The 13450-nt window shown below is 38.2% G+C and overlaps 1 protein-coding gene across 2 annotated transcripts in view; it reads left to right on the top strand.

Annotated features, from left to right (window-relative positions):
• The first annotated feature begins 1352 nt into the window (after positions 1 to 1352).
• C5 (complement component 5) overlaps positions 1353 to 13450 on the top strand; it is a 23691-nt gene continuing 11593 nt past the window's right edge. Inside the window, exons 1-22 of one of the 2 annotated variants that reach the window (XM_017810100.1) lie at positions 1353 to 1485; positions 1717 to 1909; positions 2499 to 2661; positions 3007 to 3077; positions 3660 to 3751; positions 4362 to 4444; positions 4611 to 4701; positions 5017 to 5122; positions 5756 to 5882; positions 6217 to 6332; positions 6509 to 6709; positions 7246 to 7449; positions 7880 to 8089; positions 8339 to 8488; positions 8863 to 8992; positions 9279 to 9344; positions 9607 to 9807; positions 10420 to 10510; positions 10895 to 10971; positions 11552 to 11691; positions 11934 to 12146; positions 12716 to 12776. In XM_017810100.1, the coding sequence (XP_017665589.1) occupies positions 1421 to 1485; positions 1717 to 1909; positions 2499 to 2661; positions 3007 to 3077; positions 3660 to 3751; positions 4362 to 4444; positions 4611 to 4701; positions 5017 to 5122; positions 5756 to 5882; positions 6217 to 6332; positions 6509 to 6709; positions 7246 to 7449; positions 7880 to 8089; positions 8339 to 8488; positions 8863 to 8992; positions 9279 to 9344; positions 9607 to 9807; positions 10420 to 10510; positions 10895 to 10971; positions 11552 to 11691; positions 11934 to 12146; positions 12716 to 12776 (2851 nt within the window). In that variant the 5' untranslated portion in view covers positions 1353 to 1420. The remainder of the gene's footprint in view (positions 1486 to 1716; positions 1910 to 2498; positions 2662 to 3006; positions 3078 to 3659; positions 3752 to 4361; positions 4445 to 4610; positions 4702 to 5016; positions 5123 to 5755; positions 5883 to 6216; positions 6333 to 6508; positions 6710 to 7245; positions 7450 to 7879; positions 8090 to 8338; positions 8489 to 8862; positions 8993 to 9278; positions 9345 to 9606; positions 9808 to 10419; positions 10511 to 10894; positions 10972 to 11551; positions 11692 to 11933; positions 12147 to 12715; positions 12777 to 13450) is intronic. The other variant, XM_017810101.1, reaches the window with a different exon arrangement.

Here is a 13450-nt window from a genome sequence, read left to right as displayed (position 1 = left end):
GGGGGGCTTGGGGTGCTTAAAGCACAAATTGCGGTAGGAAAATAAAACCTTGAGGAGTTTTGGGGTAATTAAAGCCCGAATCACTGTATAAACAATAAGACTTGCTCTTCTCGTAGTTATTTTTTCCTTATGTACTTTTTCTGTCCCTCTCTGTATGTGTCACGTTAGCGTGTCGCTGCCGACCTGCGTAAATAGGTTTTGTGCTGTAACATTTGGAAATACTGCATTCAGCTCCGCTTGGTAGGTCTAAATCACCACCGTAACCACAGAGGCGTGTAAATAAATCTCTTTTAGCGCTTCTGGGCTGTGTTAGTTTGGAATCTCTACGTCTGGTTGTAAAACGCAGGGCTGAAAAACCATCAGGCTGTATATGAGAAAAAACATGTGGAAGGGGCATCATTAGATTCAAAAAACATTATTTCAGAGTATTGTTAGGCCTTCAAAGCGTTTTCCAATACTTTTTACTATTTGCATTTACAAATATACATTTGTATACCACCCACATAAACTTACTGGTATTTAATAATAGGTATTTTGGCCATTTGCTTTATTAAGCACCTCACATTTCATAAGATTTTATCATTGCTTCCCTGCAGTTTATTACATCTGGGACAAATCCAAGTTGGCCTTACTGTAATTTAATTTTATATCGATCAGAAATAGTTTTGTAAATGCCTTTCCCGTAAAGGTTGACCACACTATTTGTTTAAACTTCAGCATTCTTGCACAACTTTGTTTAACTTTGCATAAACCTATTTGTTGTGGTGCTGTCTTGGATATCAGACCTGCAAAGGTTTTGTCACCAAATGTTGTGGGATTTTTTTTTTGCAATTGCTTTTTAAAACAGTGCATGTTGTTGATATATTGTGCCCTAATGTTTTCATGTTACAAATTTTATTTGTAACGGAAATACTCAAAAAGTTGGCATAATGAGGAATACAAATGGTTAGAAGAAATTTGGAAGGGAAGAGTTATTTCCAAACAAAAAAATTCTGATTTCAACCTATCCATGCATTATGTTTGATAGAATTCCAAATGCATTTTGTACTTGAGACAAAAATGGAAAAACACTTGGATTTAAATAAAAATCATTTCAAGAAGGGCAAAATCTACTTTTTTGTTGGTTGCTGGGGTTTTTTCTACCTCAGAAAATGATTTGATTTAATGTAATTGTCAGAGGGTGAGGACTGACTCAGGGTGGCTGTGGACATATTAAAAAATGGAAAGCATCTATTAAAAAATTCCTGAGTTTAGCTGTTCTGGTTTCCTTGGGAGAGGGAAATAACATTTTAATAAAAGGTGATCTGTAATTAATGATTAACTGGGAGTGAAGTGTGTCGGTGGCTCTGCTGTTCCTCCCCAGCACAGGGGGTTTAACCCAGCACCAGTAACTCCATGCTCTGCTCTTGTCACAGACACAATGACTATTTTGATCTATTTGATTGTTTTGCTATTTTCTGGAACAGCTTTTAGCCAAGAGAAAACGTAAGTAAAGCAAATGCAGGATTTACTGGCAATGGGACTTGATTGTTGTCTGCTCTTTTAGACAAATAGAGCCAGAATTGAAGCAGAGCCAATACAAAAGGCACCAGTAGAAGAGCTTTTGAATTGTGTCTTAGATTATCTTGTCGGCTTTAAGAACTGAATTAAAAATAGGCAAAATCCAGAAAAAATCTAATTCCATTCCCCTTGTATTGTTTTATATTCCCTGTACAGGTATGTCCTTACAGCACCAAAGATCTTCCGAGCTGGGGCCTCTGAGAAAGTTGTACTTCAAGCTTTTGGTTATGACAAGGAATTTCCAGTCATTATTGCCCTAAAAAGCTTTCCAGATAAAACTACTGTTTATTCTTCTGGTCGGATTTCTTTAACTCCAGCCAACAAATTCCAAGATGCTGTAACTTTAACAGTAAGGAATTCAGACTTTGCTTACAGTCTTTCTATTATCACATTTAGCGATGAGCGTTAAAAAAGGTTATGACAAGTTTTCAGTTGTTTCAACTGGGAAAGGAAGCCTAAAGCCCCAATTTGTTATGTCTGAAATTCAAATTACTTGGAATGAAATCAGTGAAGTTGAACACAGAATCAAACTTTTTTTTTTAGGAATATTATCCCAGTTGCATAGCTTTACAAAATAATAAGAATCAAACTAAACTACCAACCACAGCAGCAGCTTTGGTGTGGCCAGGATTTATTATGTGTATAAATAGAAATCTGATCATTTGTACTGTTGTAACCTCATAAGTGGGTTTTGAACTTTGCTGGTTTAATTCTGGGCATAAATAAATGCAAAATTTCAAAGTATTTGTAGCTTAATACTCCAGATCATCATCTCTCATATAAGCAAGAATAAAACCTTATGAGTGTTGGTATTTTTATTTCAAGATACTCAACCACAGGACAGTAACTGCTATTCAGATACTCTTCTCACCCAAAAAGTACTGTAGGAAAAAACACTTTATAATTTTCTTTAAAAACCTTTCTTTCGTCTCCCCCAGCTTCAACCAACAGATTTACCAAGAACTGATAATTCAGACAAGTTTTTGTATTTGGAAGCTGTTTCTCCACATTTTACAAGAGAGAAAAAAATCCCTGTTTCCTATGAGAATGGGTTTCTCTTTATTCACACAGACAAACCCGTTTATACTCCTGATCAGTCAGGTAAGTAGGGCTTATTTGTCTTGGCTGCTATTTCATTTTTAAAGTCTGTGGACTCTGCCAAGGAATGAGGATTTAAATGCTCTTTTAACAGCTATCAGCTGCTATTTCATTTTTTAATCAGCTGAATAATGTCTTGAACTATCTGGTAATATTGTAAAAATTAATCACTTCTCCCAATATCCTCTCAGCCCCTGCCCTTCTCACCCGAAATGTCTAATTCGTGGCACAAGAGATTTTTCTGGGAAGATGTTCAAAATATTGGTGATTTTTTGGTTGTTCAGGGTTGGTTTTTTTTTAATCTCTGTTATGGTTTGACTTTGAGATTTCTTGCTACAATTCTTCCAGTGAAAGTCAGGGTTTACTCTCTGAATGAAGAACTGCAGCCAGCTCGGAGGGAGACTGCCCTGACTTTTGTGGTGAGTTGTAATTGAATTTAACATGAATATTCTGTAGCTCTAATAACAACTAAGTGGAGTTGGATAGTGAATCAATGTTGCAATCAATATTTAATAAAACTGTCAGATGTTTTTGCAGGTAGCCACACATCTTTTAAAAGATCTAAAAAAATGCACAGCTGGATAGAAGTTTTCAAGTCCCAGATCTGAAGTTGTTACAGAATAAAAAAAAAAAAAGGAACAAATTTATCTTTAATAGTAATACTATATGGGTTTCCTACTGTTTGTTTCATTTAATATATAAAAATAATGGGTATCTACTATATTTTTTAGCCTTGAACAATTGCCTTGTTATTACAGTAATTTTTTAGCCACTTTAAGTGGTGTGTTCACAGCTTTTACTTGTAGGAATCAGAGTAAAATGTCTTCTCAGAATTTCAGTCTGAGTTGTTTCTACAGATGTTTATGTTTTCATGCTGTGAAAGGGGCAAAACCCTTAGAAAAATAGCTTCTGGCCAGGCTGCCACTGAAATCACTGATGAAGGTTCTCCTGTTGATAAGAACAATTTGTAACGAATTCTTCTTTCCTCTTCTGATTTCAAGGATCCTGGAGGAGTAGAAGTGGATATTTTAGAAGAAAAAGATTTTACTGGAATAGTTTCATTTCCTGACTTCAAGATTCCTCCTAATCCTAAGTAATTTGTTTCATGCTTTTTGTGAATTATTAACATAATAATGGCTTTTTAAAATCCAAATGGATTTTCATTGAGTGGTTTTGCGTTATGGGCATGACTTGAAACTTGGAGATTTCTGACCAAGAATCTCCTTAAAGAACCTTCAGTGGTAGTTTTGTTGTGCTCAGTGAAAAAGGAAGATAATTAACGATTAGTTGATTTCAGGGAGGGGAAATGTTCATCTTTCACACATGTATTCCTGCAAATCACCAGGATTTTTCCAAGAACAGCAGCATAAAAAAGAAATATCCCTTCAGTTCTCCTTTCAGTCTTGAGAGGGTGCTGGAGCTTTACTGGGCTGCCAGAAGGATGCTAGAGGGGCTTGTAAAACTGGGGTTGGACTGATTTCATTTTCCAGTTCCTTCCATTGCTTTAATATAAATTTAAAATAATTATAAATATACCAAAGAGAAGTTTCTCAAAGCAGGCATTGAACACGTGCAAAGCTTTGATGCAGAACTTTCCTCTCAAAATCATTATCAACACAAAATATTGTCGAGCAGCAATATTGCTTTTTGTCTTCAACGTTAACTTTCCTCTTAAAAACTGTTTGATTGTTGGCATTTGGTAGGTATGGAATTTGGAAGATCAAAGCCAAATATAAGAAGGATTTTGCAACCTCAGCTGTGGCAGAATTTGAAGTTAAGGAATATGGTAAGATGTGCCCGGATTGTGAACTTTCATTTTTATGTCTTTTTAACAACTCAACCCCCTTGAAAGCACAACAGTTCTTGGGTGGCTCTACAGGAGCATCTCTGGGTACCTGTGGCTTTAGGTATCAAACACATCTAAGTGCCTTTCTTTTCCACTCCATTTTCAGCAATGCCAAGCTTTTCCATCCTCATAGAGCCAGAAAGTAACTTTATTAGTTCTGACAAATTTGAGAGCTTCAGGATTGCTGTGAAAGCAAGGTAAGGAAATCTGGCTTGGATTTCTAAATACATTTGTATCTCTTCTTCTTCTACCTGAAGGGTGATTCTCCTGTGTCCAGTATTTTCCTTCTTCAAGAAGCCCTTTCATCCAAATCCTCTCTGCTCTGTTAGAGAACTAAATGACCCTTCTTAAAATCCTTCCTAAGGGGTTATTTTTCAACACGAGTGTTTAAAGCTACACAGATATTTGTGTTCTCTCTCTTGCCTGGGAAATTCGTCTTCTTCAAAACCAAATGTTTTGTTGCACCCATTAAAACTGTCTCAAAAGCATTTCTATTGTTGTCTTATTCTCAGCTATTTTTATAACAAAAAGCTTCCAAGTGCTGATGTTTTCCTTCGTTTTGGAATAATTGAAGAAAGTGAAAAAAAGATGATGCCTCAAGCAATGCATGTAACCAGGGTAAGGAGCAGCAGGTCTACTTGGTGCAGATTTTATGTGCTTGGCTCAGGACTGATCTAATTCCACTGAAGTTTTTCCATTCAGTTTGGTGAGAATGGGCCTCAAGCCCCAGTTTGCATCCACAGCTCCCCACTGCCAGTTTTCTCTGTGTCATCAGGGGCAGAGAAATTTGCTTTGAACTGAAGCTCAGAGGCAGCATCTGAGATAATGCACTTTCAATCTGCTTTAATTCCTTTCTTGACCAAACTGGGTGGTTGAAATTTCTATGAGATAACTGTAATGCTGCCAGAATGAACAAGAGAAATCCAATGGAGACAAACAGATCAAAATTATCTTGATTTATTGTGGGCAGTCTGTTCTCCACTAATTATCTCCTTTCCTCATTTAGTGAAGATATCTCTGTGTTAATTCTGCCTCTTGTTGGCCCTTCATGCAAACTTTGCAATATGTGCCACAGATGGATTAATTATCAGTAATTATAGGTAATAAAGAATTCTCCTTCATTAAAACAGCACCTTTGTTTTCCTCTAAAAGTAGACACTGACCAGAAGCACATTGAATTTGCATCTAGGTTATCCAAATAAAATTTCTAAATTATAGACTATACAGGCATGATTTCTGTTTCATTTCCAGATTGAAAATGGAGTTGCTGTAATCAATTTTAACAGTAAGAAAGCAGCAAGTTCCATAGGGTTCCAAAGTCTGGAAGAATTGGATGGGTCCTATTTATATATTGTGGCATCAGTGTTGGAGTCTACAGGTAAGTTGCTTTTGAATTTTTTTAAACATATCTGTAAATGTGAACAGGACTAGAAAAGAAAATTATAGGGATAACTTTCCTAATATCAGGCTTCTTTTAATATGCAGAAGTTCTTCCAAAAACTTGTAAGGAAGAGCAGCCCATCCTCACTGGAAAAATGTTGAGGGATTAAACTTTTTTTTTTTTGGCTCTTTGTTTTCACAACAGTGTCAGGAGTTGAGTCTTTGAATGCAAAGGCTTCACTTTCCCAGACAGGTTGTGCTGCCCTGGGAAGGCAAGGGGAGCACAGAGTCTGGAGGATGGGAATGTTCCAAAGGGCACCATGTTTTGGTAGGTGGCCTCAGTGGGGAAGTGGAATTTGCTGGAGTCAGATTTGCTGTGTCTCCCTACAAGCTGAGTCTGATTGCTACTCCTCTCTTTGTGAAGCCTGGACTTCCCTTCTTCATCAAGGTCAGTGCTCATTACCACATGAACCCCACGAGGATAACCCTCATCCTTTTTTTGAGTATTTTACTGAACACTTCCAATTTCCACTGACTTTGGTTGCAGAACCAGCTGAGCAGCTTGGAAGCTTCTTCAAAAATGTCCCAGTTCACCTCAGAAGTGTTCTTTGTTCTGCTGAACAGGTGCAGGTGAAGGACACAGTGGATGACCCCGTTAGAAATGTCCCCATAACTGTCACTGCCAAATCCCTGAGCGAGCAAATGGACGAGACCCCGCTGATCTCAGAGGGCTCCGAGTCCGGGAGACGCCAAACGAGCCTCAGGGATGGCACTGCTTTGTTTGTCGTTAATGTGCCATCAGACAGCAAAGTGCTGGAGTTTCAAGTGAGTTCAACTGTCCCATGAATTTGTTTCTTTGAGGGTTTCGTTGTATCTTTGGAATGTACAACACAAGCAGGAAGGTTTTGCACTCGAATTTGTCGACTTGGAGGCTGTTACAAATAATCAGTCGTGAAATGCAGCTGCTGTAAGGAAACGTGGCTTTTCTATTAAAGTCTTTATTAAACTACTCTGAAACTAAATAGCCTAATTGGTCATGTATTTATTTGATGATAATAATTAAACAAAAGCTCCAAATTCACGGTGTGAAAACAAATCTCTGAGAGTGATTCCCTCACTGTGTAGGGAGAGAAATCCTTCACCTTTCCTGCTCTGTTTATTTGTGTATGTGCTTCTACACTGCCCTTTTATATTTGACTTGATATTGAGAGATACTTTTCTTAAAGAAATCATTAAAATCTTGGCTTAACTTTTGTCCTGTTAATCCCTCTGAACAATATATTGCAGAATGATTTTAGTATTGTCATGACTTAGGAATAATTCTGTGCTTAAACTAGTCAGACATTTTGTTCTCTTCTCAGGTCAAAACTGCAGATCCACGACTTTCAGATGAAAACCAAGCAAGTAAAACCTATGAAGCCAAAGCTTATTCATCACTGAGTCAGAGTTATCTGTACATTGACTGGGCTTCAAACCATAAAACACTCGAAGTAGGGGATGTGATAAATATTAATGTTTATCCACACAGTCACTATATTGCTAAAATACATCATTACAGCTATTTGGTAAGTAACAGGTATTTCTTCATGAAATATTGAATTGTAATGGTCATAAATGAAAACCTCAGCATAGAACTGCTCCCTCCAGGTACAATCTGTCAGTGTTAGAGGAAAGAATTGTTGGTAAACTCATGTTTAAATTATATATTCAGTCTCCATTTTTTTTAATTCTCATCTGGCATTGACTGGGATTGAGAGCAAGTAGTGCCAGTCTCAAGAGCTCTTCCAGAAGTTGAACTGTGGAGGAAGGAAAAAAGGGGCAGAGCCAGCACTTTGTTTTAGGGGAAGAGGGAGAGAAATACCTTCCCTTGAACTACAGCCACTGGTCCCAAATGCATTTTTGTCAAATTTATATCTAAATGCAATTAATTTCATGTGAAAAATGCATTGAATATAACACTGGACTTTGTTATTCTCCATTTTTCTTTTGTTATAGATCACATCAAAAGGGAAGATAGTAAGCTTTGGAACTCAGGAGAGAAAGAAGGATTTGGAATATGAACATCTAACTTTTGAGATAACCCAAGCAATGGTTCCTTCAGCACGTCTGATTGTTTACTACATAGTGACAGGAGAAGAAACTGCTGAGTTAGTGGCTGATTCAGTTTGGCTGAATGTGGAACAGAAGTGTGGGAATAGCCTTGAGGTGAGTAGCAAAGCAGGCACTGAAATTTGTGGGTTTGCTTTCATGTCATGGTCAGATTTTATCTCGGCCTTACACAAGTTCTTTAGCACGGAAATTTGTGGGCGTGCATTCACTTCTTGGTCAAGATTTTATCTTGGATTTACACAAGTTCTGAAACACTTCCTGACTTATGAAAGTGTCTGCCTTCAGGTGGGTTGATTTCGGAACAATGTGCTTTCCAAATGACCGATATTTGTTTTCAATTTATAGATTAAGCTGCAGTCAAGCAAAGAGACACTGAAGCCAGCAGAGGTTGTATCACTCACCATGAAAACACAGTCCAGTTCCTTTGTTGCTCTGTCATCTCTTGACAAGGCAATATATGGAGTCACAGGAAGAAAAAAGGGAGCAAGGGAAAAGGTGAAGTAGCAGCCAGAAAAGAAAATCAAGTTGCTCTTTGTTTCATGTTCACATCCAGTATCTAGGACATGCCATGCATTCAGTCAGCCTGAAAACAGGCAGAGGGGCAATTCAAGCCAGAATAAAAGTTGTTGGTTAAAATCTACAGCTCAAAATTATGAGAAGAATTCATTTACAGCCTTTTGATTTCCAGTAAAAGTAAAGTGTGGTTTTAAAGGCAGATCTGAACTGTCTCATCACTTGAATTAGCTCCAATATTGCTCCAGTGTGCTGTGAGCTCATCTTCCACACTGAGGTGGCCTTTCTGCACATTTTCTCCCTCCTCACCTGATGTTTTGCACATTTGAGTTGGCTGATGGGGTGTTTCTGCTCAGATAATGCTCCATTTGGAAAAGAGTGACCTTGGCTGTGGGGCTGGAGGAGGAAGGAACAACATCGACGTGTTTCGAATGGCTGGGCTCACCTTCCTGACCAATGCCAATGCTGATGACTCCAATGGAGCAGGTACATTCCTTTGGATCAGGCATGGAATTGTGGATCTTGTTCTCCCAAACATTATATTATCATTCTCAGTATTATGTTGGAACTCAATTAAAGTAACAAGAGGAAAACACGACTCGTGGATCAGTTACTGTCATTAAAATGAGAATACTTTTATGCAATTAAAATAGCAAAGAGAAAAATTTTCACTCATTTGGAATGTGATTTTATGGCATTATTTTGAAGAGGACTCTGCTGTTACAAAAGAAGTGAATGTCTTTTTCTACTGGTTTATTTATTTTTTGGACAGGTGAACCTTGCAATGAAGTGTTAAGAACCAAACGGTCTGACTTCGAGGAGAAGATACACAAAAAAGGTGTTAAAAATATTTTAAAGTATATAATTATGAAAAAAAGGTCACATCCATTAGGAATCAAGAACCTGAGTGTTTACTTAATACTTGTAATGTGCTGGAGAGAGAGAGACTGGCAAATATAGAAGATAACTTTAGAGAGGACTCTGTTTATAAAGCCTTTGAGGCATTTGCTGCATTCACTGCAATTCTGCAAACAAGTCAAGATGCTTTTGGAAACAAAAACTTCATCTCAAGGCAGTGAATTCTTTTATTTTTGTTTCAGCATCCCAATACAAACATTCAAACATTCGGAAATGCTGCATGGCCGGAGTCAGAGCATATCCAGTGCTGGAGACCTGCAGTGACAGAGCCCAGAGAATTCAGAGTAATGAAAGGTGCATTTCTGCATTCAAAGATTGCTGTGAATTTGCCAACAAACTGAGGCTGGAAGAGCCAAACAAGATCCTAACCTTGGCCAGAATGCGTGAGTATGAGAGCTTGGAGTCCCCTGTTCCGTTAGAATTTGGGGGAATACAGAGGTTGGACCTTTGATAATCTATTAATCCCTCCCTGTTTCCTGTCAGGGTTATTCCAGGAAGAATTTTACCGAGAGCTTGTGGTCTTTGTAGACCCTAAAGAGGGGTTGGAGAGCAGTTCTTTATTCTGTTCAGTTCTCTGTTCTGTTCACTCACATTTAGGACAAGCAGAACTGCAATTGGAGTGTGTTAAGAGTAAACCTGAATGCTAAATTTGAATGCTCTGCCCAGCCCCAAACAGCCAATGAGTAACATCTCAGGAGAGATCAGTGGGACTGTGGAATTCCTTGTCTCCCAGTCTCTCCCTATAACTGCTTGTTAACAAGTTAATCTGTCAGGATATTGGACAGGTATTCATGTGTGTAAATGGATGAGGTGGGATTAACACAGACTTTTGTCATCTGTATTCACACACCTTTTTACTTGTCTCAGGACTAACCTGAGGCAAGTGAGCAAAATACACCATCAGAAAAGACAAAAAGATAATTCTGAAGCCTTTGGTGGCCATTGGCAGATGGTTTTGTTGGGATTTTCTGACTTGCTTTATTTATGTCCTTCAGATTTTGAGGCTCTCTTGGAACTGGATGAGGCACAAGTTCGTAGCTACTTCCCTGAAAGCTGGTTATGGGAAGTTCACCAAGTTTCCTCGAGGTACTACTTTTCTCAAATCACCTTTATAGAAAGGAAGTCCTAAACTTGAGGTGAGCTGGGTAACCTTGGTGTGCTGAAATACAGTGTTATCCAAAAAAACCTCTTCCTGCCCTGTTTCCCTTGTGCAGGATATTCTCTGTGGGGCCAGATTGGAGTCACTTCTCCTTTCACTTTCGACCTTGCTAAATCCCACCTTCTGTGAAATCAGCTCAGCCTAGGTTTATTCAAACAAAATTCCAGAATTTCTCCTCTCTACCTCTGTTCTCACAGCTCCCCTGAGCCTCTCTTAGATCCAGGAGTTGCTCTGGGCAGGTTCTGTTGTGTTGATGAGCTGCTGGTGTTTCCAGGTGGCTGTTGGTAAATGGACTAACACTTTTCACACAGGTCCAAGACTCTGTCTCTCACCTTGCCTGACTCCCTGACCACCTGGGAAGTCCAAGGTATTGGCATTTCTGATAAAGGTAAGCCCTGCAAACTAATTAGTTTGGAGCTAAAGAATTAGGGAGTTTTGCAGAACCTCTCCTTTAGAACACCTATATTCTAAAATGTTCACTTTCTGGTTGATAAACAGGAAAAGAAAACATCAAAATATATACTTTAGGGAAAGGAATTCATTTCCTCTTATGAATATCAGTGGCTGGGAAAACAAAGCCTGTCTTGTGTGTGACAGTGGCCCATAATAAGTAAGAAGAATGTAAGAACAAACAGTGAGCAACTCTTCCCTGGCACAGCTTTGCATTGTTCTGGTACCAATAGCTCAGGGACTTGAGATTTTCCAGCAGATTTGGTAATCCAAGCAGAAAATCTCACTTTGGGAAGAAGAAACCCAAAGGAGCTGGTATGTCAGTAAGTGTGTGAAGAGGGGGAGACAACAGCTTGGAACAGGAAGGAAAAGCCTGGGCACTTATAAAAAGGTTGGGCAGCTTTCAAGTACACCCTGAAAAATGAGAAGTCACCACTAAAATATGTCAAGACTTCTTCCAACTTGTTTATCAGGAGGGTGGCATAAAGCACTCTGCTTTATATTTTTAATTTTCTTAGGTATATGTGTTGCTGCACCTTTGGAAATCCAAGTTGTGAAAGACATTTTCCTGAGCATTTATGTCCCTTACTCCGTGGTACGAGGAGAACAAATTGAGTTAAAAGGATCAGTTTATAACCATAAAGCCTCTGCAATTAAGGTAATTTGTGTTAATGAGTTCCAGGGAAAGATTAACATAGTAAAGTAAAAAAGCATTTCCCCTGCCAGTATCCAGTATGAACAGATCCTTGGATCAGATTTCTCCAGTCCTTATGCTTGTGTTACGTGTATTGTAAAGAGAAAATACCATTACATTAATTAATAATATTTCAGTGGCTTTATTATGTCTCTGGTGTTGTACCTGTCACGGAGGTGAAACATTAAAATCTCCCCACCTTTCAGTTCTGTGTTAAAATAGCAGCTGGAAATGGAATCTGTACTTTTGGAGACTCTGCAGCCCCTGGATCGAGCTGTAAATTCAGGAATCTGGGGGGTGGGTCTTCAGCCCCCGTGACATTCCGGATACTCCCCCTGGAATTAGGACTCCACACTGTCAACTTCACCCTGCTGAGCCCCAGTAACAGTGAGATTGTGGTGAAAACTTTACGTGTCAAGGTAAGAAAAAACAACCTAAGTGTTCACAGCGGGTTTGAATTTCGTGTTGATTCAGCCACAAGAACAGAAATTAAATCAATATGTAAATACTGCTTGATTTTCAGATTGTCAGAATCCAAAATGTCCTTGAATTCACTGGGATGTGTGCACTGGAAAAATGCACAACTGAATATTGGAGCATACACATTTTTAAACCTTGATTATCGGAATTGTCAGAGAGATTATATGTATAAATAGATATAACTCTGTAAGCAGGGAGAATACTTCATTCTAGGTTATTTGGTCTGCATTTTCAGCTGGTTAAGAATGCTTCACTGAAAGACACTTTTTTTGGTCATTTTTCCTAAGCTTTTATTTAAATATTTTCTTAAATTTTCTCAAGAGCTGTGGGAGATAGAACTCTGATTTAAATTTACACGGAGCAGCTGTAGAAGAGTGAAGTAAAACTCAACTACAGGAAAAGTTGTAGAAGGCAAAAATACTGTGGTTTTAAGCTGTTGTTTCAGCTGATATATTTAATTAAACAAAAGTGTTTCCGTTTCTCACTTCTTTCCTCTTGATGATTTCAGCCAGAGGGCATCAAGAAAGAGCTTCATTCAGGTATCACTTTGGATCCACAGGGTGTTTATGGTGAGAATTGATCCTGTGTCCTTGGATTATTTTTTCCTCTTCTTGATTTGTGATTATCAGGTTTTCCATAATGTGAAAAAGCTGGAATTTCTCCTTCCTGAGATACTGTACATACATCCTTTCCCAAGGATTTCCTGCCTTTTCCTTGACTTTGAATCCATCTCAAATAGCAAGTCTTTAAAATATAGTTGGATTCATTTCTTAAAGGAAGCTTTATACGTATCTTTTAGTGTGATATGACACCGAGCTTTTCTCAGTGTGCTTGAAAAACAACCAGCAGGTGCTTTATTAATGACAATAAAACATGTTCTCATTTAACCACAGAAACCACAGAGTTCAAGTCTAGATTTTATTTTACTTTATTTTGTAACATGTAACAAAGCAGGCAAAAGAAAGGTGAAGAGCTTGCACCTGCTCTTTTTCAAAGACTAGCATTGTTTGCACGTGCATTTGGCAATATTTCTAGTTTTCATGTTCTCACAGGTATTTTCGTTGCTGACCTTAAATCTGTTGTAACCTTAAATCTTTTGTAACCTTAAATCTGGCTATTGCAGCTGAGCATCTGTTGATTTAGATTGTGCAGTGTGACATATATATATATATCTGTCACATATATATAAATATATCTGTGTATATATATATCTATATATCTGTATGTATGTGTATATATATAT

Source organism: Lepidothrix coronata, unplaced genomic scaffold, assembly GCF_001604755.1.
Source record: "Lepidothrix coronata isolate B3197 unplaced genomic scaffold, Lepidothrix_coronata-1.0 Scaffold28, whole genome shotgun sequence".
In the NCBI taxonomy this organism is placed as follows: domain Eukaryota; kingdom Metazoa; phylum Chordata; class Aves; order Passeriformes; family Pipridae; genus Lepidothrix; species Lepidothrix coronata.
This window is presented reverse-complemented; position numbering and strand designations above follow the sequence as displayed.